The following is a 24046-nucleotide window of genomic DNA, read 5'->3' on the forward strand; positions in this document are numbered from 1 at the left end:
ATGGACTGGCAAAATGGCAGTATCAGTGGGCTCAAGTATGACAACGATAGTGAGGTTGGCCCATGATTGGGCAGTGTTTCTTTCTGTTGTGCATAGGGTCACTATGAGTCAATACTGACTCAATAGCACCTAATAACAACAATTGTTAAGGTGACTTTTGAAAATTATTAGAGAAAATGTGAAGATTTTGCCACAGAAGCTCTCTTAAATAAAATTAAGAGGAATGGAGTCACATAAATTATCACAAAGAACATTTCAAGATTCCATCTTAAAGTATAATTCTGTCTGTGGTATGATTATAGCCATATACCTGCATGAAGGCTAATACCATTATTATTCAAATTTATGTACCAATCACTAAAGGCAGTGAGGATGAAATTAAAGAATTCTACCAACTTCTTCAGTCTGAAATTGATCAAACATGCAATCAAGATGTATTGATCATTACTGGTGACTGGAATGCAAAGGTTAGAAACAAAGAGGAAGGATCAGTAGTTAGAAAACATGGCCTTAGTGATACAAATGATGCTGGAAACTGCATGATAGGATTTTGCAAGAACAACTACTTCAACACACCAGCCAAAACAAGACCAGGAGGTGAGTGTGGGAAGACCATCAATTTTTCATATGCCAGTGCACCTGAAGTGGAAAAAAAATTCAAACAAGTCCATGAGAGCCAAAATCTGACCTTGAACATATCCCACCTGAATTTAGAGACTATTTCAAGAATAGATTTTATACATTAGACACTAATGATTTAATACCAGAATAGCTTTGAGATGACATCAAGAACATCAAACAGCAATAAAAGAAAAAGACATTAACAAGACAGGAAAGAAAGAAAACACCAAAACGGATGTCAGAAGAGACTCTGAAACTTGCTCTCCAGCACAGAGATGGTAAAGAGAACAAAAGAAATGAGGACATAAAATAGCTGAAAAGACAATTTCAAAGGGCAGCTTGAGAAGACAATGTATTATAATAAAATGTGCAAAGACCTGGAGATAGAAAACCAAAAGAGAAGAACATACTCAGCATTTCTCAAGCTGAAAGAACTGAAGAAAAAAATTCAAGCCTCGACTTGCACTACTGAAAGATTCTGCGGGCAAAAGACTGAATGAAGCTGAAAACATCAAAAGAAGATAGAAGATCTACAGAGACACTGAACCAAAAAGAAATGGTTGTTGTTCAACCATTTCAAGAAGTAGCATATGATCAAAAACCAATGTTAATGAAGGAAGAAGTCCAAGGTGCACTGAAGGAATTGGCAAAGAACAAGGCTCCAGGAATTGATGGATTACAAACCAAAATTTTTCGACAAACTGAAGCAGCACTGGAGGCACTCACTCATCTAGGCCAAGAAATTTGGAAGACAGCTGTCTGGTCAACAGATTGGGAGGGATCCATATTTGCGCCCACTCCAAAGAAAAGATGCAAAAATCACCAAACAATATCGCTAATAGCATATGCAAGCAAAATTTTGCTAAAGATAATTTTTAAATGGCTGCAATAGTACACTGATAGAAATGTTCCAAATGAAATCATATAACAACTTCTTTATAGATTTCTCTTCCATGCTTCAACTGACACCTGGCTGACTGCCACATACCTGACTTCACTGTAGTCCTTTCAAGAACAAGCTTATTTATTCTTCCCCATTCCAAGTTCCTAAAGTAAATTCAACACTCTTAGTTTCCCTTTTCTTTTCTGGATTATTCTTCTTCTATATTCATGCAAGAAAATCCCCTTCATACTTTAGAGCTTAGAGCATCCAAACTTGTAACACTTTTAACTTCCTCTTTTCAGTCATTTTCTGATAATCCATCTTTCTTCACATTCATAAGAGGTTTGACTCATTATTTACATTCTTTCCATTATCACTTTCCTAAATTCTTCTGGATGATTTACATATCCAAGCAGAGCTCAAACTCAACCACCTCACTGAGTTGAATTATTTGTTGTACTTTTCAAGTCAAATCACTTTCACATGCAGTGTTTCACTATCCAGTCCCATGGTAAAAACATGGGGTCTTAACAATCTGAAATTCCCCAGCCATATTCTAACTTCCAACAACCTCTTCTTTCATTAGATTTCCTCCCTTTTGAGCTCTCTCAAACTTTTTTCCCTAGTACTCTTGTTCTTCACATCAATTAAGACTTAATTAACGTAACTTTCCTGTTTTCACTTCCTTTCTACGCTTTAGACATATTAAGGTTAATATCCTCCCCTACTTTTTCTATCACTCAGTGATTAGTTTGTTGTACTCTGGTGGCTTGCATGCTGATGTGATGTTGGAAACTATGTCACCCATGATGGACAGGTGACTTGCTGATATTTAAAATACTGGTGACATAGCTGAGCTTCCAGACTAAGACAGACTAGGAAGAAGGAGAGACACACTACTTCTAAATATTTAGTCACTGAAAACTTTATGAATAGTAGTGAACACTATCAGATAGAACTGGAATACTGAATATTGAAACACGACAAAGAGCACCAGAATGTTTTCAGATACAGTGCCCGAAGATGAGCCCCTCAAAATACAACTGGGGAAGAGCTGCCTCCTCAAAGGAGAGTTGACCATGATGATAGGATAGAGTAAAGCTTTTGGGACCTTCATTTGCTGAAGGGGCACAACTCAAAATAAGGAGGAACATCTGTAAACATCATTTAATAATTGGAACATGGACTATAAGTATGAATCCAGGAAAATTGGAAGTTGAAAAAAAAATAAAACGGAGTATGTGAAGAATGAACCACACCAACAGAGAGGGCTCATGTTCTGACTTCCTGTGGTCATAGCTATGGTTAACAACCAGCAAGGAGGGAACAATTACCTACTTTGTTGCAAGTGTTGATGCTTGTCACTGACAACGGCATTCTTATGGAATCATTATATTAAACACTGCAATGACAGTATTTCTGGGAAGTGCTATCCTTATCTGTTACAGGAATTTACCAAGCGTCTTTTAATCAAGGCGGTACTAAATGAGACACCTCTTCAGTGTGGTAATTTTCTGAATGAAGCTACCCTGAAGTACTAATTAGTTTTTTAATGCTAAATTTACTCTGCTAATAAAGAAGTTAGAGTGGGGATGACCTGCTGGAACTGGATGAAGTCTTGGTGGGGAGATACAATGTGTAGCAGGTTAGGTCCCTTTGGCTGGAGATCAATCAAGCTTCGAGACTCTAAGTTTAGACCTGCTGAGTTCTCCTGCTGAGAACTGACAACCCCACCCCCAAGAAATGGTACACCAATAAAGAACTGCCAGAAATTCAAGGAACTAAGGATGCCATTGCTGATGTCAGACAGATCTTGGCGGAAAGCAAAGAATACCAGAAAGATGTTTATTTGTGCTTTATTGACTATGCAAAAGCTTGCCACTGTGTGAATCATGACAATCTATGGATAACATTGTGAATGAAGTACTCCAGAATACTTAATCATATTCATGAAGAACCAGTACAAAGACCAAGAAGCATCCATTCAAACAGAACAAGAGGATGCTGAGTGGTTTTAAATCAGGAAAGGTGTGTGCCAGGGTTGTCTTCTTTCATCATGCTTATTTAAGCTGTATGATGAACAAATAATCTGTGAAGCCAGATTAATTAAGAAGAAGGAGGCATCAGGATTGGAGAAAGGACTAACAATCTTCAATACACAGATGACATAGCCTTGCTTGCTGGCAGCGAAGAGGACTCAATGTAAAGAAAACAAAAATCATCACAACTGGATAATCAATAACAAAATGGTAAGTGGCAATAGGACTGAAGTAGTCAAAGACTTCATTTTGCTTGGATCCACAATCAACACTTATGGAAGCAGCAGTCAAGGAATCAAGTAACATATTGCATTAGCAAATCTGCTGCACAAGACTTTTTTAAAGTGTTGAAGAGCAAAGATGTCAGTTTGAGGACTAAGGTGCGCATGACCCAAGCCATGGTATTTTCAATAGCCTCAGATGCATGTAAAAGTAGGGCAATGAATATGGAAGACTGTAGAAGTGATGCATCTGAATTAAGGTGTTGGGGAATACTGAAAGTGCCATGGACTGCCATAAGAACAAACAGATCTGTGTTGAAAGAAGTACAACCAGAGTAAGACCTCCAATGAGACAGACAGGCAGCACAGTGGCAGCAGAAATGGGATCAAGTTAACAATTGTGAAGATGGCGCAGAACTGGGCAGTGTTTTGTTCTGTTGTACAAAGGGTCAGTATGAGTTGGAACCGACTTGAAGGCACCTAAAAACAACAATTTAACTTTAATCAAGTCAAGTAAACGACAGTATAATACTTGTCAATATGTGTTATAATTTGATATATCCATATTGATCTGAAGACATTCTAATTAAGCATTTTTCTCTGCTCTGCTTACTTTGGGCTAAAAGCCATTTCTCAGATAGGATTTCATCCTGTTTTGGGAAAAAGTACATGAAAAGTTTACTACTTATATCCAGATCAAGTATATGTTAAAAGGATACCTTAAGAAAGAAAAACATGACATTAAGGAATTCAATAATTAGTCTTTGGAGGGACGCATGTATTTCCATGTTTACTAAAGGATGTACTCTAACTTAGAGCATATGGGAGTGGGATGTAACCTGCCTCATCTCAGGTAGCGATCTTTATAAGCGGTCCAGTGGATGGATAGTTTCCTTTGGGGTGTACTTGTGTTTTAGCATTTGGTGGTAGTTGTAGAAATGACTGGAAGGTGGAGAGGCTGGCTATTTCTAAACGCTGAGAGGGGAATGATGACTAAGGGCATGAAGTGGGTTCAGGTGGCAGAGAGAAGGGGCTGATGGCAGAGTCAGTTGGGAGGTATTTCTGATAGCATCTGGTGACTTATTTGTTGTGTGAGAGAGGAGAGAGAAAGAAAGGCAATGAATACAGTAGAAAGAAGACAGGCTTGGAAATCAGATAGTCTTGGGTTCAAATCCCAGGCCCGCATGCCCTGTGCAAGCTAACCTCTCGAGTGTCATGGAGCATCTACCTTTCAGAGATGTGAGAGTAATGATTTTTTTTTTTTTTAAAGAGTGCTTTACATATAATACATTCAATATAAATTTATATCAATATTTATTTAATGTTTTCATACTACAAAAACAATGATGACATTAACTGAAGCACAGAATCTAGGAGAAGCTAGTTTGAGGGATGGGAAATGATCATTTTGGTTTTAGTAATGCTGAATTTGAGAAGTTTATAGTTCATTAGGGCAAACTTGTCTGGTGGAAGCCCAAACTTAAGAGCTGGGGAGAGAGGTAGGGGCCTGAGTCTTCTGGGAATGGCTGTGGGACAGATGGCAGCAATAGCTCGGAGATGAATTAGATCTCCCAGAAAGGAAAAGAAGAGACAGGAACTTCTAAGATGATCAAGCCAAAAAAGGCTGAATGGGGTGAAAAGGAAATAGCAGATATTCTGGATGTAATTCCTCCCTCTGTATACTCACTTGAAAGCATATTAGGGAATTCACTATTCCCCAGTATCTTGGGAAGCAGTTGTGATTCAGGCAGAATGAAGTGGTAGATACACCGTACACACTAGACAGCGGGGCACTTGTCAAACACTCAGAAGTAGTTGCTAAGTTGTGTCAGGTTGCTGATATCTATTCTGGTCCTTATATGGATTTAGGGTTGTTGTTATGTGCCGTCGAGTCAGTTCCAACCCACAGCGACCCTGTATAGGGTTTCCGAGGAGCAGCTGGTGAGCTTGAACCACCAGCCTTGCAGTTCAAACGGCTTTGCAGTCTGACGCATTAACCCACGGTGCCACACCAGGACTCCATGGATTTAGGGTAAGGGGAGTGAAATTAGCAAAGAAGTAAAAAATATCTGCTCTAAATCAGATGCCTGCTTGGACTGACAATTTTTTCTCCATGTAAAAATTCCTGGATAGAGGCTCGGGATAGTTCTGGAAAGGATCACATGCTGCTTTAAGCAACGGTGTTCAGGGTTACCTGTCTGATCAGCACAAACGGACTGGTTACACATTTGAGTCCTGGTTCATCAAGACACTTTATTAACAAGGTGCCTCATAATAGTCTTGCAGACAAGGTAAGAAAAATCAGATACCATATAGTTTAAAAAAGTGTTTTTACACGCATTTTCTTCAGAACTGGGTTGGACAGAATAGTTTGATATGGTAGTATCTGACTGAACACAAACATTAGGGAAATGTCGAGGGATTCACCATAGTGTGTAGACCTCCAATTTAACCAATTTATTAATGGCTTGGATAGACACGTAGGACATATGCTTACCACATCTACAGATGACATAAAGCTAACAGGAATATTTAATATGTTAGATGACAGAATCATAATTTTTTTTTAAAAAAAGTGATTTCAACAAGTTGGCCAATAGCAACAATATTTGATTTATTGGGGATAAATGCAAAGTCCTGTCATTGGGTTCAAAAAGTCAACTGTAGAGCAAATGGTATGATAAAGACCTGGGAGATGTGGTTGACCACAAGTTCAATAATAACAAGCAGTCTGAACTCATTAGTAAAATTCTAACTCAATCTTCAACTTTATTAATGGAAGCATAGGGAGGTAACGGCTGGTTAGACCACATTTGGAATACGATGTGTAATTCCGGCTGCCAGATTTTTAAGAGGGAACATAACACATTAGTGCGTTCAGACAAGTGTAACTGTGGTGATGGGTCTGGAAATCACATTTACTGGAGGAATGATTCAAGGAACCAGAAATGTTTGGCATGGGTAGGAGAACAATTAGAGAAGATGTTGAAGCTGCTTTCAAAGAACTGTACGATTTATTGCCATACTAGAGAGAGGTACATAATCTGTGATGTCCCAGAGGGCAAGAGGATGAAGGAGTGGATGTTATAGATGGATAGCTTTCACCTTGCTAGAAGAAACGTTCTTACTATCACAGATGGAAACGGCCATGACTATAACCCTGGAAGTCATCTGCATCTACATGTCATGGAAGGTACTCGAAATACAGAAACAAGGAAATTAGAAAACCTCTTCTAATCTGTGCTTTTATACACTTCAGGGAGTAGGTAAATAGCCAGGATGGGACTCTAAATGACAGACTGGTAATGGTTCAGTGACCTCAGCTTGCTGTAAGAGAAACAGAACAAGGGCAGATGTCAGATCTAGATTCCAGGCAGCTTCTTCTTAGTTATAAACCACCCAGTTGATCATTCTTATGCCTTAATCTCTCTTTAGTTAAAATCAACATAAATATTATTGCCCTACCTCTTTTAAAAAAGAAAACAAAACACCAATGTTTTATTGTGAATTGAAGGAAGGTTTACAGAAAGGATCATTAGTTTCACATGCAACAAATCATACACTTTGTTTCATTTCAATGATTACAATCCCCTTCCTACCACAACAGTTACCCGGCTTCCTCTCTGTGGTTCCTATTTGCATTGTACCTTCCCATCCTTTCTCAATGTTGTCCTTAGGAATATGCTGCCCTTTTGATTTTGAATGATTGATCATTCCATGGTGAGCATATTTTATAGTGTGGTTGTCCCCCTCTATGCCTATCCACTACTTTGTTGAAAACTGGACCACGGAGTGAGTTCCTTTTCAGACCAGAAGGGTCATAGTCATAGGTTCCTCCAGGTCAAGGGTCATAGTCTTAGGTTCCTCCAGGTCAAGGGTCACAGTCTTAGGTTCCTCCAGTCTCTTCCTGACCAGTAAACCCAGTTTTTGTTTTCTGAGTAATTTTGAGTTTACTTTCACATTTTCTCCCACTCTATCTGGAACTCTCTAATATGATCCCTTTCAGAGCAGTTGGTAGTGGTAGTCAGGCACTGGCAAGTTTTTTCCTGATCTCAGAGTCATGGAGATTGATGTTCTCATGTCCCATTAGTATACTGGACTAATAGATTTCAATCCTCTTCAATTCTCATAATTCTTCTTTCTTCAACACAAGAAGAGACCAATAGCTTCACCTCAGATGGCGGCTCAAGAACTTTCCAGATCCCAGATGCTACTCACCAAAGTAGGATGTAGAACATTGTCTTTGTGGACTATGTTATGCCAATTGACCATGATGCTCCCTGAGACGATGGTTCTGAGTCCAAAGGACTAGTAGCTTACTGCATCAAAATGATTGATAATATCTAGGAAGTTTTCCTCATTTTGCCTGCTATATACTCCACCACGTTGCTGCAGGATAATGCTCTGGACCACAAGTCGGTTTGAACTGAAAGGTCGGTGGTTCAAACTCATCAGCCATTCCTCAGAAACCCTAACCAAGAACCAGCTCGACGGCACTTAACAACAATGCTCTACTACATTCATAGTTGGGTTTGCAGGAAAGGTGAATACCCACGTTAAGATATCCTCTTTTAAACTTTTATATATTCTTAGCAGAATTGTTACACTGATCAAAGGCTCATCTTATGGACAAGACCCCAGATAACTCACACAGACTTCAAAATCAGAATTTTGTGACTAGTAAGGAATCTTGGTATGGTGCTGTAGGATAAGCAGTGGACTGATAACCTCAAGGTCAGCAGTTCAAACCCACCAGCGACTCCTTGGAAACCCTACTCAGGGTTTCTGTGAGTTGGAATCAACTTGATGGCACTTAACAACATTGATATTGGGTAGTATTAATCACTCTTTGCCCCCCAAATACTTCTTTATGTGACTATAAAATTATTTCTCACACATTCCCTCTCTTATTCCACATCAAAATTATCCATGCTAACACTGCCTTATTTACAAAACTGAGAAAGGGCCAGTTTACAACTGAAAACAGCTAAAGGAGTTTTCCTCCCTTAGAGCATGATGGGGATTTTATGGTGTTTTAATTCGACTTCTTTAGGTCAGCTCTGAAATTCAGATCATGTTCCCCTGATCAAGGGCTAAGGGAAGGCTCCTGGAAGACACACTTACTCCTACACAGGGCTGCTTCCTTTCATCAGAGGACAGTGCCTTTCACTCCCCAGTGATTTATATACCCCCGTGATGTCGGTGAGGGTCTGAAACAAATCTTCCTCTAGAAAGGAAGAAAGTCATGATGTGCAGGACATATGGCACACAGCTCTTGAAAGATGAATGGGAACAAGAGACTTTGCTGGGCCTTCCAACCACAAATGGTAAGAGTGCTCCAACGAACACCTCCTCTTAGCTTTGAAGTACCCTGACTACAAAGGTTTGAGGAAATTTAGAGTGAATGGGAATCCCTATTATAAGGTCTGGCAGGTAGAATGTCTATTGCAAAGAATTCCCTAGACCTATATAAGCAAGATTTCAAAAAAATCTTCAAACAGCCGCAGGGCCCTTGGAAAGCTGGTAGTATTTATGCTGTAAATCAATGAGACTGGTACTGCTCCCGAAGCTGCACAGCTCTAGCAGATTTTCAATGATCACTGAGTGAGCACTGCTGATGGAAAGCATACCTGGATAGTTTGGGGCTGCTTAAAATGCAGTTCTCCAAGGTAAGCCTGGCCCACCGGGCTGCTCTGCCCTTCTTCCACCTGTCCCAGGTCAGATCCTAAACCTGTTTCCACAGCTATGGCATCCCCCCAGCTCCTACCCATCTCTAACTACATCTGCAACGGTCCCCACTTCTGTCTCTCCTGTGGTCAAGTCTAATACCCTGTCTGTGCCTTGGACTTGACTTTCCTGGGTAACTCACTCCTCTTGTTTCCACTTGCCCATGATTGGCCACTCTCCTCTCGTCACTGATCTCACTTTCTTCACCGCTAAACACCTGGAAAGAACAACTCCCACTTGTTCCTCCACTTCCTGACTTCTGTTCACTGCCAACACATGGTTTTAGTTGTTGTCTTAGCTAGCCTTTTTCCACCATTCACCCACCTTCGACTTTCTCCTCTTGCCCAGGCTCTCCTTCTATCACACTGCACCTTCCTTCCCAGTCCCTTACGCAGCTCTGCTCTTCTTACTGGAGCTCCCCAATGCTTTGCCTAGGACCCTCGCTGCTTCCTCACATGATTTTTCTGGCTGTCTCCATACTCTCATTCACTCAGTCACTCCTTTATTCAGTGGGTATTTGTTAAGACCCTCCTGTTAACAGGTACTCTGCTACACTCCACTATCAGCTGGAGATGATCGGGGCAGGTATATGACCCTGGAGAATGCTGAGTTGCTAGGCAATAATGGAAAGGAATCAGTGCAATTAAATATTACAGTGTGCTATGAGCATTCAGAGGAGACAGTGGTGGCACAGGAGGCTTCCCAGAGCCTTTACCTCAACCTTGAGAGATGAGAAAGAAAGAAAGTAGGAGGACTAGGAAAGGGAAGAGCTAAGGGAATTCGAGGTCAAGAAATGAGCACACTAGTAGAAGGGTTCAGAGCATGTGCTGTGGGTACAATCCCAGGTCCTCCTCTTTTGAAATGTGGGGATTAAGCCAAGTGACTCCAGGAGGGCTCTCTTTTCACTTCTGTGACAGGGAGATGGTGGTCTCTCCCTCGCACAGTTGTGTAAAGGTGAGATAAGAATGATGAAATGTATTAGCACCATGCCTGGCATAGAGTAGGAGATTATTATAAAACTGTTAACTACATGGGATCTGTGTTTTATAATGGGACCTACTTCACAAGCTTGTTGCGAAAATCAAATGGATTAATACAGGTGAAAGAACTCCCCAGGACAGCAGAAAGGGAATGTTGGCAAAATGTTCCATTTTCACAAATACACCACTGGAAACAAACAGATTAAGACAGAAACAAATCAGGGTATTTTATCTCTTCAAGTTTTAAAAATCATACTTCTGCTGTGTAGTTTAAAAATTAGTAAACTTTTAAAAGGACACCTTAACAGAGTGTTGGCATTGTGGTTGTCCTAAAATCTGGGCAGTTGGATTGACTTCTATATAAAGAAATAAACTGTTTTATTTTTTATTTTCATTTTTGATAGACCTAATGTGGGCTTGCTTTTACCAAATGTTCTTCTCAAGTAAATAGTTGCATACTGCACTTTGGAGATACATATTTATATTTGAGATGTTACATCTTAATTTACACAAGAGCCCTAGAACAAAGACAAGAAATCCTGTATTTAAAAGAAAAAAAAGTTTCAAAAATAGACAACCAAGAGAAACCAAGATGGTGGACTAGGTAGATGCGCTACTCAGACCCTCTGCAACAATGACAAGTTAGATCAATAGAAACACACACACAAATAATTCTGGGACCCTGCGCATCAGAGAAAAGGGTGGAGATGTGGATGGAACCTTACTGGGAGGAGAGGCTGAGCTGGGGGTGTAAAGGAGGGAGACACTGGTGAAGTGTTTCCAGGAGGAAGTGACACAGCCATTTGAAACATTTGCCGCAGCTACAGAGACAGACTTGGCTTGGCAGCACAGATTCATGCCGGGACTAACAACAGGATAGGTGTACTTTTTTTCTTGTTTCCCACACTCCCCTGGTGATGCAAGTTTGGCCAACCCCCACCCTTATCCACCCCCATGCAGGCCTTGGTGCCTGGATTTGAGAATAGGCTCTACTCCAGATATACCAGAGCCTTTTTTCTGTCAAAATTTGTAACATTCTCATACCATACAAAAAAATTATCAAATTAAAAATTACCCTGCTACATATTTGGTCAAACATTTAATAAACTCACCCCTAATATGGCACTGGAAGGAACTCTGATAGCGTAATGGTTACAAATCGGCTAACCTCAGGGTCAACAGTTCGAAACTACCAGCTGCTCCACAGGAGAAAGATGAGGCTTTCTGCTCCTGTAAAGATTTACAGCCTTGGAAATCCTGCACAGGGTCGCTATGAGTTGGAACCAACTCCATGGCACATAACAACAACAACAATGTGACACTTGAGTTCTGGTGTGGCAATAAGGCGCTCTGGTGGTGTAGTGGTTACAAGTCGGGCTGCCAACCTCAAGGTCAGCAGTTCGAAACTACCAGCGGTTCGCGAGAGAAAGATGAGGCTTTTTGCTCCCGTAAAGATTTACAGCCTCGGAAACCCTGTGCAGGGTCACTAAGAGTCGGAACCCACTCCATGGTACTTAACAACAACAAATGTGGGTTAAGGCGCTAGACTTCAAAGTTGGTTTGAACCACAAGGTTGGCAGTTCAAGTTCACCAGCTGTTCCTCGGAAACCCTATACAGGGTTGTTATGGGTTGGAACTGACTCGACGGCACTCAATAGTAACAACAACAACAATGTGATGGCAAGAGTCCTGGCGCCATAGGAGAAGCACTCAACCTCAAGGTTGGTTTGAGGAGCAAGGTCGCAGTTCAAACTTACCCACCACTCCTGGGAAACCCTGTACAGGGCCGAGTCGGAACCAACTTGACAGCACTTAATAACAACAATGTGATGACAGGAACTGCGGTTGACTTGGTAGGGACAGATCAAATGATTTTAGGCCAGCAGTTTGGATGTTCCCCATCCCTGAGATATATAGAGCTAGTAGAGTCACCTGATGGTCCTTGAACTGGCTCCGCCCCTGACGAGCCTTTGGTGCAGACAGAAAACACCTGGGCCTATAGGAACTCCATTTAGGGATGAAAATGCTGTCATTGCATCCCTCCTAACCACCCTGTGAGCTCCTTGATTAACAAGCGCCCAGAGTTTTCTTTTCTCTGAGTCCAGTACCTCCACCTGTTTTTTGTTTTTTCCCCCTCTTTTTCCTCTCCTTTCATTGTGTTTCTTACTCTTTCTTCTCTCTCCCTTCCCTTCTTCCTTTTTTCATCTTTTCTGCCTCTGCTTTCACTTTTTCTTGCTGGCATGTGTTTCGTTTTCCTGTGGGTGTGTGCTTTCTCTTCTTGCCCTACCCAAAAGGAGACAGAATCTGTGTCCACAGCCCAGACACAAATGTACCCTCTGCAGCCCCACTCCATTGGGCAAGAGCCAATACCAACTCTCATGCCACCTGATCAGCAGCCAACACAAGCCAAACCCACCCTAGCTTGAACTGCACAAATGGTGAACAGAGATCTAGGCACATGCTTCCATTCTCTAATTATACTAACCAGGAAGTAGGTGGTGAGAACCTAATGAAACACCAACCTTCAACCATCAGTTAAATTCAAACACGATGCCACAATGTCTCAGAGGCAAATGACAATTTCAGTTCACGTGAAAAAACAAGAGAGAGAGAGGCTCAAACAAATGTCCAACATGCAGAGCTAGAAAATGTTTCTGACAAAGGCAAGGTAATGGAATTACCAGTAGAATGTTATTTAGGTACTTTCAATGGATTGAGAGAAAGATCGAGGAAAGCAAGGAGAACACAGAAAAAAGCTCACAAGAAATTAGCAAAACACTACAAGAACAGACAAAATAAATGAAAAAATTTTAACAATACAAAGCTTGCAAAAAGAAATTCAGATTAAATCTTAGTTTTCAGAAATGGAAAATCACATTGAAAGGGCACAGGACATCTGAATCAATGAAAGCCCAAATTAGTGAGCTTGAAGATATGTCTCTCAATACTAGTAAATTAGAAGATTAGAAAAAAGGGGAAAAAATCAGGAGGAAGTCAAAGATTTATGCGGGATACCATAAAGAGGAACAACTCAAGGCGATCGGAATTCCAGAACATGAAGAGACAATAAAATCCACATTGAAAATTGATGACTAGTTATTGGAAGAAAACTTCTCTATAATTATGAAAGGTGAAACGATACATGTTCAAGAAGATGAAAGAACACCAAACAGGATAAATACCAACAGAAAATCACCTAGATATATCATAATCAAACTTGTCAAAACCAAAGACTAGGAAACAATCCTCGAAAGAGCTCAGGAAAAACCAAGTTACTTATAAAGGTGAACCAATACAACTAAGGTCTGATTTCTCAGCAGAAACCATGCAGGCATGAAGACAATGGAATGACATATCAAAACTCTGAAAGTAAAAAATTGCCAACCAAAAATCATATAACCAGTAAAGCTGTCCCTCAAATGCAACAATGAAATAAGGACATTAGCAGATAAACAGAAATTAAAGGAATCTGTAATAACCAGGCCAACTTTACAAAAACAACAACAATAAAGGGTGTTTTTTGGACTGAAAACTAACAGCAGCAGACAACTTGAAATTAACAAATATGGCAACACTAGCCAAAACTCAATTCTGATATAGAAGCATTGAAAGCGAAACAAAACTGAAAGACAGAAAATTAGGTATCAGAATTAACAATTTATAATGTAATCTAGTACAAAACAAAACAAAAAAGGGGAATACTGTAGATACAGAGCTTTCAAAAGATGATGAAGTCAAGTAAAGTTCAACATAAAACAAACTTTTAAACTGGGAAAGAAATAGTTACAGGGTAACCTCCAAGAAAATTAATACACCTTTGCATCAAAATAAAAAGATTCTTTTTTTAACCAAATAAGTATTAAAATAACAGCAATGATGAAATTAAAGGGAAACCCATAAACAAAATGGACTCAGTGCAAAAAATTATGTGGAACAAAGAAACTAGCAGTAGACAAAAAAAGAAAACACACAGTAAAATGACAGCAACTAATTCATACCTGTAAGTAATGACACTCAATGTAAATGGATTAAATGCACCAGTCAAGAGACAGAATTTGGTAGAATGAGTAAGAAAGCAGGATCCTTCAATATGCTGTCTACAAGAGACACACTTTACAAAGACACAAACGGACAAAAAAATCTAAGTATGGAAAGTAATGTCAATCAAAAATGATCAGCAGTGGCAATAATAATCTCTGATAAAATAGATTTAAGGCAAAAACCAACATAAAGCCAAAGAACGACATTATATCATGAATAAAGACTCCACTAAACAAGAATCATTGTTCTCAGGACTGATTGTGAGGGTCGGAAATGTAAAGGTAGATGTTTTATAGCAAGGAGGGGAGTGATTAACTTTTCAGTCTAGGAGCGGAGGTCCCTAGGACCATCAAGGGAGAAGAGCAGAGAGCAGGACCCTACCCAGAGAAGCAGTGATGCCTGAAATGGAGCCAGAGATGATGACGTGGAGCAGTGGAGCAGCTGGAGACTTTAGATCCAGAGAGGGAGAGCGACTGTGTGCTGAAGACCTGGGGGGCAAGGGGGAAGGATTGCATGGAGGGGATTGTAACCATGGCAATGAGAGGATATACGAATGTAAAACTAATGTTCTCCCATGTAAACTATCACATAATTCACAATAAAACATTTAAGAAAAAAAAAAAAAAAGATTCCACTAAACAAGAGGACACAACCAGTGAAAGAGCCTCAAAATACATAAATCAAACTCTAATAACAGAACTGAAGAAAGGAACAGACAACTCCATATAATAGTAGGAGATAGTAATACAACACTTTTGATGAACAAAACAACTAGAAAGGAACTCAAGAAAGACACAGATGACCTAAGCAACACAATGACCAAACTTGGCCTCACAGACAGCACACAACACTCAACCCCACAACAGCACAATAGATTTCTTCTCCAGTACACTAGAACATTTTCCAGCATAGATGATATGTTAGGCCACAAAGTAAACCTCAATAAATTTTAAAACATCAAAATACTGTAAAGCATCTTCTAAAATTAGAAATCAAAAAAAGAAAGACCAAGGGGGGAAAAAAATCTGAAAACTGAATAGCACTCTGCTTAAAAGCTACTGGATAATAGAAGAAATAAAAAAAGGAAAGTATAATCAAACAAGAATGAAAACACCATGTATCAAAGCCTTTCAAACACAGCAAAAGCAGTGCTCAGAGGTCAACTTACAGCAATAAATGAGCACACCTAACAAGAAGAAAGAGTCAAAATCAGTACCTTAGCTCAGTATTTCCAACAGTTAGAACAAGTATAGCAAATTAAGCTCACAGCCACTAGAAGAAAAGGTACAATAATGGTAAAAGCAGAACTAAATGACACAGAAAAGAGAAAAACAATAGAAAGAATCAACAAGACAAGTTGATTCTTTGAAAGGTTTAATAAAATCCACAAACCTAACAAAGACAAGAAAGAAACTATGCAAATTACATGAATAAGAAGTGACACAGGTGATGCCACAACAGAACTAACGGAAATAAAAAGGATAATCACAGAATGCTATGAAGAATTGTAGACCCCAACAAATTTGAAAACCTAGAAGAACTGTACAAATGTCTAGAAGCATGTGACCTACCTAAACTAACAGAGCCTGAAGTAGAGAACTTGAAAAAACTTAGAAGAAATTGATCCAATCATTTAAAAACTCCCAACAAAAAAAAAAACCAGGGCACAAATGGTTTCACTAGAAAATTATCCCAAACATTCAGAGAAGAGCTGATAATGCTACACAAATTATTCCAGAATGTAGAAAATAATGGACAGCTCTAAAATTCATTTTATTAAGCAAACATAACCCGGATACAAAAACCAGGCAAAGAAAAGTATAAACCAGTATCCCACATAAACATAGATGCAAAAATTCTCAACAAAATCCTAATCAACAGAATCCAACAACACATAAAAAAAAGATACATCATGATCAAGTGGGATTCATACTAGGTAGGCAAGGATGCTTCAAATTTGGAAAAACAATTCAATGTAATCCACCATCTAAATAAAACAAAAGAAAAAATTCATATTCATTTGAAAAAATCCAACACTCATTTCTTATAAAAACACTCTGCAAAATAGGAATAGAAGGACTTTTTCTCAACATAATTAAGGGCATATATACAAAACCAACTCTCAGCATCATTCTCAGCAGGGAGAAACTGAAACTGTTCCCACTGCAAACAGGAACCAAAGATCTCCATTACCACCACTTCTATTCAATATTGAGTTGGAAGTCTTAGCCAGAGCTAAGAGACAAGAAAGGGAAATTAAAGGTATCCAAATTGGCAAAGAAGTAATACTCTCTATTTGCTGATTACATAATCCTATAATTAGAAAAGCCCAAAGACTCAGCATGTAAATTATTGTAACTCATCAAAAGATTCAGCAAAATGGCAGGGTACAAGATCAACATTTATACTAATAAAGAGAGCTATGAAAAGGAAATCAAGAAAACTATACTACTTGCAATAGTCACCCAAAAGATGAATACTTAGGAACACATCTAACCAAAGTAACAAAAGATCTATACAAAGAAAACTATAAAACATTACAACAAGAAACCTATAAAAATGGAACACTATATCATGTTGGTGGATTGTTGTTCTTAAGTCGAGTCAGTTCTGACTCTGTATAGGGTTTCCAAGGAGCAGCTGGTGAGCTTGAACCGCAGAACTTGCAGTTCAAACAACTTTGCAGTCTGACGCATTAACCCACAGCACCACACCAGGACTCCATGTTGGTGGATAAGCAGAGTTAACATTGTGAAAATGTCAACACATTTACTCAAAGCAATCTAAAGATACAATGTAATCTCAATGCAGGTTCCAACACCATTCTTTAAAGAGATGGAAAAACAAATCACCAACTTTGCATGGAAAGGAAAAAGACCCTGGATGAGTAAAGCATTACTAAAAAAGAACAAAATAGGAGGCCTCTCACTTCCCAAACTCAGAACCTACTACACACATAGTCACAGTAATGAAAATAGTCTGGTACTGGTACTGAAAGACACACAGATCAATGGGGCAGACTTGAAAATCCAAAAGTCAATCCATCCACCTATGCTCAGTTGGTCTTTGACAAAGGACCAAGTCACATTAAATGGGAAAGACATAGTCTCTACAACAAATGGTGCTGGCAAAAATGGAAATCCATTTGCAGAAAAATGAACCAAGACCCATATCTCATGCCATACACAAAAACTAACTCACTGTGGAATAAAGACCTAAATGTAAAATCTAGAACAATAAAGATCATCAATGAGAAAACAAAGACATACTTAGGTACTTTGATATATGACATAAATACACTATCAAACATAACTGAAAACATACAAACAGCAGGAGATAAAATAGACTGGGACCTTCTAAAAACTAGACGTTTAGACACATCAAAAATTTCATGAAAAGACTAACAAGAGAGCCCACGGAGGGGAAAATGTTTTTGGCAATGACAATCAGAAAAGAGACTACTGTCTAAAATTTATAGAATACTGCAACACCACAACAAGAAGACACATAATCCAATTTTTAAAATGAGCAGAGGACATGAATAGACACTTCACAAAGAAGACATTCAGGAAGCCAACAAACACATGAAGAAATGTCCATGAGCACTGGCCACTAGAGAGATGCAAATCAAAACAACACTGATATATTCTTACCCCAGAGTTAATAGCAAAGTTCAAAAAACAGAAAACAAATGCTGGAGAGGGTGTGGAGAGTACGGGAACCTCCTAGACTGTTGGTGGGACTGTAAAATGGTACAACCACTGTGGAAAATGGTATGGCGCTTTCTCAGGAGGTTGGAAACAGAAATACCATATGACCCCAAAATCTATTTGGTATATACCTGCAAGACATAAGAGTTATGACAGGAATAGATATTTGCACACTGATGTTCATTTCAGCATACTTAACAATAGTAAAAAGATGGGGACAGTCTAAATGTCCATCAGTAGAAGGAATGGTTTAACAAATTTTGTACAAGTACATCATGGAACATTATACAAACAATGAAGAATAAGGATGAATCTGCAACACACCACCTAACATGGAAGGACCTGGAGGGCATTATGTTGAGTGGAATTAGTCTATTACAAAGGGACAGATATTATATGAGACACTACTGAAAAAAGTCAAGAAGACGTTTTCATTCTATTGAAAAACTTTCTATGATGGTTACAAGGGGTGGGAGGAAAGGGAGAATTATTAACTGGGTACAGTGTAAACATGTGCTAACTTGGGTGACAGGGAAGGCAGGTAAAAAGAAATGGAAGGAAAGAGGGAAGAAAATAGAAAAGAAAAAAAAGATTACTTTCTTCCTTCTTGTTTTTCATATACTGGAGGGAAGACAATGCATACTTATTTTCTCATTAGGCCAAATCATTGGGAACATTTCTGCAAACAAAGAAAAGGGGAAGAAGGAGAAAAAGAAAACAAAGTAGAGAGAGAAAAAAAAAATGATTTGGAAATGGATAATGTTATGTTTGTGTGATGCTGAGAGTATGATTGGTGCATGTACTAATGGCTGAAACGGCAAATATTTTATAATAATAATAAAAACAGACAACCAGCAAACTCTTCTGGAAGTGGATTTTTCTTCAGGCCTTGGATCCCTTACAGATGTGGTTTGCTTACCTGGGTTCCCTGATGGTTGATGTCAATGGCATCACTCCATTCAGCTGCAGTTTCTTCTAGCAAGTCTACTCTCAAAAGGAGGCTAGGAAGTAAGTCTTTGGTTTTGCAGTCTGGGTAACTGGAAATCTGATGGTATAGCTCATGGTGAACTGAACATTCAGAAGGAATTTTTCGGCAGTAAACATCAAACTTTGGAATATCTGAAATTAAAAAAATAAATTTAAAAAAGGATATGTGAAGCTTTAGCCTCAAAGAAAAGACACAGGAGTTATTAAAGGTTAAAAGAAACTTTTCAAGAAGGGATAATTAATATTTTTATCAAAACACTCTTCACTGGATCCTAGATAATGACTACATCAAAAACATCCAAAAATAATACATGTTTTATATTATTTAAATTTAATGCTATAAGAATACCTTTGATATTTTCCTTTATAAGCATTGCTACTGGACATGTGTTATGGAAAATTATCCGAGGACTAGGGTCTTCTGAGAGGGTTAAATAAATCACTCCAAAGTGTTCTTGATATGTCAGTGTTATTGCCCTAGAATACAATGAAATGACAGAACTGGGTTAGAAATGATGAATGCTTTCTCTCTTGGTACATGTTTATTTGAATTTGAAATAACACAACTCCACAAAAGCTTCTCTCTTATAACTCAGATGAAACCATCATCTATTAACTATTAACTCAACTGTTGTTGAGTGCCATCGAGTCAATTCCGACCCATAGCGACCCTGTATAGGGTTTCCAAGGAGTACCTGGTGAGGTTGAACCACCAACCTTGCAGTTCAAACAGCTTTGTGGTCTGGTGCATTAACCCACAACGCCACACCAAGACTATTAACTATAGTACACTAATTATAGATGTACTGATTTTTTCCTGATAATGTTGTTGAGTGACATCCAGTCAGTTTTGACTAATAGTGACCCTGCATAGCGTTTCCAAGGAGTGGCTGGTGGGTTTGAACCACTGACCTTGTGGTCCAAACTGACTTTGCAGTCCAGTGCTTATCTTATAGTGCCATACCAGGACTCCAATGATAGACAGTACTGATTTTTTTCTGAGAATAGTAACATGTATCATAAAATATTTTAAAATATGAAAAATTATTTAAAAGAAAAATATTTATAACTTTTACCACCCAGGCAAACTACAGCTAACCTTGTACTAACCTTACCCCTAGCTTTTTTTTGTTTTCTTTCCTCTCTACAGATATATATGCCTTTGATTCTTCAGATAGGGTAATCTTCTTCTTCATCAAAAGTGCTCAGTAAATTTTGGCCAAGGAGGAGCTGCCCTGCTTTAGGGCTACTAGAGAATTTGGGTGATCTCTTTCTCAATACTAAGATCCATTGCTGCTGTTGTTAGCTAGCATTGAGTTGGTTCCGACTCATAGCGATTCTACATACAGAGGATGAACAGTGCCTGGTTCTGCATCATCCTCACAATTCTGGCTTTGCTTGAGTTCACTGCTGCAGTCACTGTGTCAATTCAACCACTGTGTGTCTCACTCTTCTTGTTGACCCTCTACCAAGCATGATGTCCTATTCCAGGGTTTAGTCTCTCCTGATGACATGTCCAAAGTATGTGAGACAAAGTCTTGCCATCTCACCTTTTAGGATCCCTCTGAGATGTGTTCATTCTTCTGGAAGTTCCTGGTAAATTCAATATTCTTGCCAACAACGTAATTCAAAGGCATCAGTTCTTTGATTTTCCTTATTCATTGTCCAGTTTTTGCATGCATATGAGCTAACTGAAAATACTATGGCTAGGGTTAGGCAGACCTTAGTCCTCAGGACATCTATGTTGTTGTTAAAATTGTAAAGAATCCTTTTGTAGATTTGCCCAGTGCCAGCATCATTATTTGACTTCTTGACTTATGTTTTCATGGGTGTTGATGGTGGATGCAAGTAAAATGAAATCCGTGACAGCTTTAATCCTTTCTCCATTTATTGTGATGTTTATTGGTCCAATTGTGAGGATTTTTGTTTTGAGGTAAAATGCAAACTGAAGGCTATAGTCTAAGTCTTTATCAGTAAATGGTTCAAGTCCTCTTTGCTTTCATCAAGTAGGACTGTCTTCTCTGTTGTCAATGAGCCTTTCTCTAGTCTTGATACTGCCCATGTTCTTCTTCACATTGTCTGACTTTGCAGACAACGGACTCACTTCTAAAATATATAGGAAACTACACCACCTCTACAAGAAAAAGACAAATAACCCAATTTAAAAAATGGGCATAGGACACGAACAGACATTTCACCAAGGAGGAGATTTGGGCAGCCAACAAACATATGAAGAAATGTTCATGATCACTAGCCATTAAAGTGATGCAAATCAAAACAACAATGAGATATCATCTCACACCAGCAATAACAGCAAAGATCAAAAAAGTAGAGGACAATAAATGCTGGCAAGGATATACAGAGACTGGGACATTCCTGCATTGCTGGTGGGATTGTAAAATGGTCCAACATCTTTGTAAAGCAGTATGGCGCTTCCTCAGAAGGTTGGAAATAGAAATATCTTATGATCCAGCAATTCCTCTACTTGGTATTTACCCACAAGAAACACGAGCCATAACACGAGTAGATATATGCACACCAATGTTCATAGCAGTACTATTTACAATAGCAAAACAATGGAGACAGCCTAAGTGCTCATCAACTGAAGAATGGATAAACTGCGGTACAGACACACAATGGAATACTATGCTACCTTGAAGAATAACAAGGAAGTTGAAAGCGACCGCATAACATAGATAAACCTTGAGGACATTATGTTGAGTGAAATTAGTCAATCATAAAAGGAGAAATACTACATAGGACTATTGTAAAAAACTAAGAAAAAGAACACATATTAAAAGTGTGGGGGAGGTTCTTTGCTGGTTACTGGGATGTGGGGATGGAGGGGAAGGTGGAGCACAGGGTAGGGAATAAACACAGGATAGTTAAGGAGCTCTGGTAGCGTAGTGGTTACGAATCGGGCTGCGAACCTTAAGGTCAGTGGTTCGAAACTACCAGCCGCTCCGCGGGAGAAAGATGAGGCTTTCTACTCCCGTAAAGATTTACACCCTCGGAAACCCTGTACAGGGTCGCTATGGGTCGGAACCGACTCGACGGCACTTAACAACAACAACAGTTTGGGTGCTAGGGAGGAGGCAATACACAAGAAGGGGGAGTAGAATGGAAGAACAAGGTGGCTAGAGGAACAGTTAAGCAGGTGTGCATGGGCTAAGGGGGACAGAGATAAATAATGATGTATGTACAACCTTGGAACAACAGGGTTCTGGGATACAGGGTTTGAGGAATGTCTGGAAAGGGCAAAAGTGGGGAAATAATGTTAAGAAGCTTGGCTGTGTTTTGAAGCTTGGTTTTCCTTGCTTACCATTACAAAATAAGACACTTGAGGGGGAGAGAAAGGAATAGCCAGAAATATCACTATAGAAAGCTTGTAAGTGCATCTTCTGCCTATAACTGATTAGAAAACCTAAAATGGGGCTACAACGTGCCCAGTGAAGGAGGCTTCCTGTGGAGCCTCGGCATTACATAAGACCATAGGGGGAATCCTGAACCTCATCCAGAATTTTCTGAGGTGGGAAATTTCCACTGGAAAGAACAAGCAGACCAGCAGCCTGGAGCGATTAGAAGAACAGAAAACACTTCTTGAAAGAAAGACCAACAGGAAAAATACAAAACAATAATGGCAGTCCGACTGACTACTACAAGAACAAGCGAGTTGCTCGCCCCAGAGATATCAAGGCAAGTGGTTGGATCCCCTCAAGGCAAACCCCCTTCCAAGACTAACACTTAATGGGAATACATATGCAGATATGCGCTGTGATTTGTGAACATGTTGGTCACCAATAAGGGGAAATGAGGGGAAAACAGCAATGAAGCTGTGAGCTAAGCCCTACAACGTTCAACAGACTCCTGTGAACCTGGGTGGAGACCTGGTTGGCCAGCAGTTTGGCAAGACCTGGAGACTCCTAGGCCCAGAGTCAGTGACATAGCCACAGAGGACTAGAGCAGAGAGTGAAGCATCCAGCGGATAAGAAGTGAGGGCATATGCATAAGAACACTCATACTTGCAGATAATACCCACTTGACCTAGCTTCAATGGCTAGATGATCAGAATTCAACTAGAAGAAGAAAGAAGAGGAAAAGAGTAATGTGACATAATTTGATGAACTTAACCTACATCTATGGATGCAGTAGCTCACAGAGGGAACAAATCTTTACAGCGAGGATCATTCCCACACCCTTGATACACAGGGTATACAGGGAGGAGCAACTTGGACATTGGCTACCCAAAATGGGGGCTACAAAGGCAAGATGTGACTGGCTTACAAGCTTTCAAGAGGGAGCCTAGATCCAGAGAGCACAGAGGAAGGCAGAATCTCCACGGAGTAGTATCCAATCTGTCTGGGTAGGGCTGATGAAAGAAGATGGGGATGGCTCTCATGTGGTATAATAGTGAATGATTGCTATCAGGACTGACTGTGAGGGTTGGAAAGGCAAAGGTAGACATTTTTTGTAGCCAAACGAGGGGAGTGGTTGATCTTGCAGTCCAGGAGCGGAGGTCTCTGGGACCATCCAGGGAGAAGAGCGGAATGCAGAACCCCACCCAGAGAAGCAGTGATGCCAGAGATGGAGGCAGAGACGATGATGGGGAGAGATGGAATGGCTGGGGAGTCTTGACCCAGAGAGGGAGAAGGGCTGTGTGCTGATGACCAAGGGGATGGTTGATGATGCATGGAGGAGATTGTAACCATGGCAATGAAATGATATACGATAGGATGAATATAAAGCTAATTAATGTTCTCCTATGTAAGCTCACATAATTCACAATAAAACATGTTATTAAAAAAAGATATCTTTATTTTGTGTGATTCACACAGTG

At 39.6% G+C, this 24046-nt stretch overlaps 1 protein-coding gene across 2 annotated transcripts in view; it reads right to left on the reverse strand.

Moving 5' to 3' along the window:
* VPS13B (vacuolar protein sorting 13 homolog B (yeast)) overlaps nucleotides 1-24046 on the reverse strand; it is a 1072080-nt gene that overhangs the window by 41523 nt on the left and 1006511 nt on the right. For both annotated transcript variants that reach the window (XM_006859183.1, XM_006859184.1), the window contains exons 52-53: nucleotides 19559-19686; nucleotides 19142-19341 (exon numbers count right to left, since the gene is read on the reverse strand). In XM_006859183.1, the coding sequence (XP_006859245.1) occupies nucleotides 19142-19341; nucleotides 19559-19686 (328 nt within the window). The remainder of the gene's footprint in view (nucleotides 1-19141; nucleotides 19342-19558; nucleotides 19687-24046) is intronic.

The sequence above is a fragment of the Chrysochloris asiatica genome, unplaced genomic scaffold (assembly GCF_000296735.1).
Source record: "Chrysochloris asiatica unplaced genomic scaffold, ChrAsi1.0 scaffold00031, whole genome shotgun sequence".
NCBI classification, from domain to species: Eukaryota; Metazoa; Chordata; class Mammalia; order Afrosoricida; family Chrysochloridae; genus Chrysochloris; species Chrysochloris asiatica.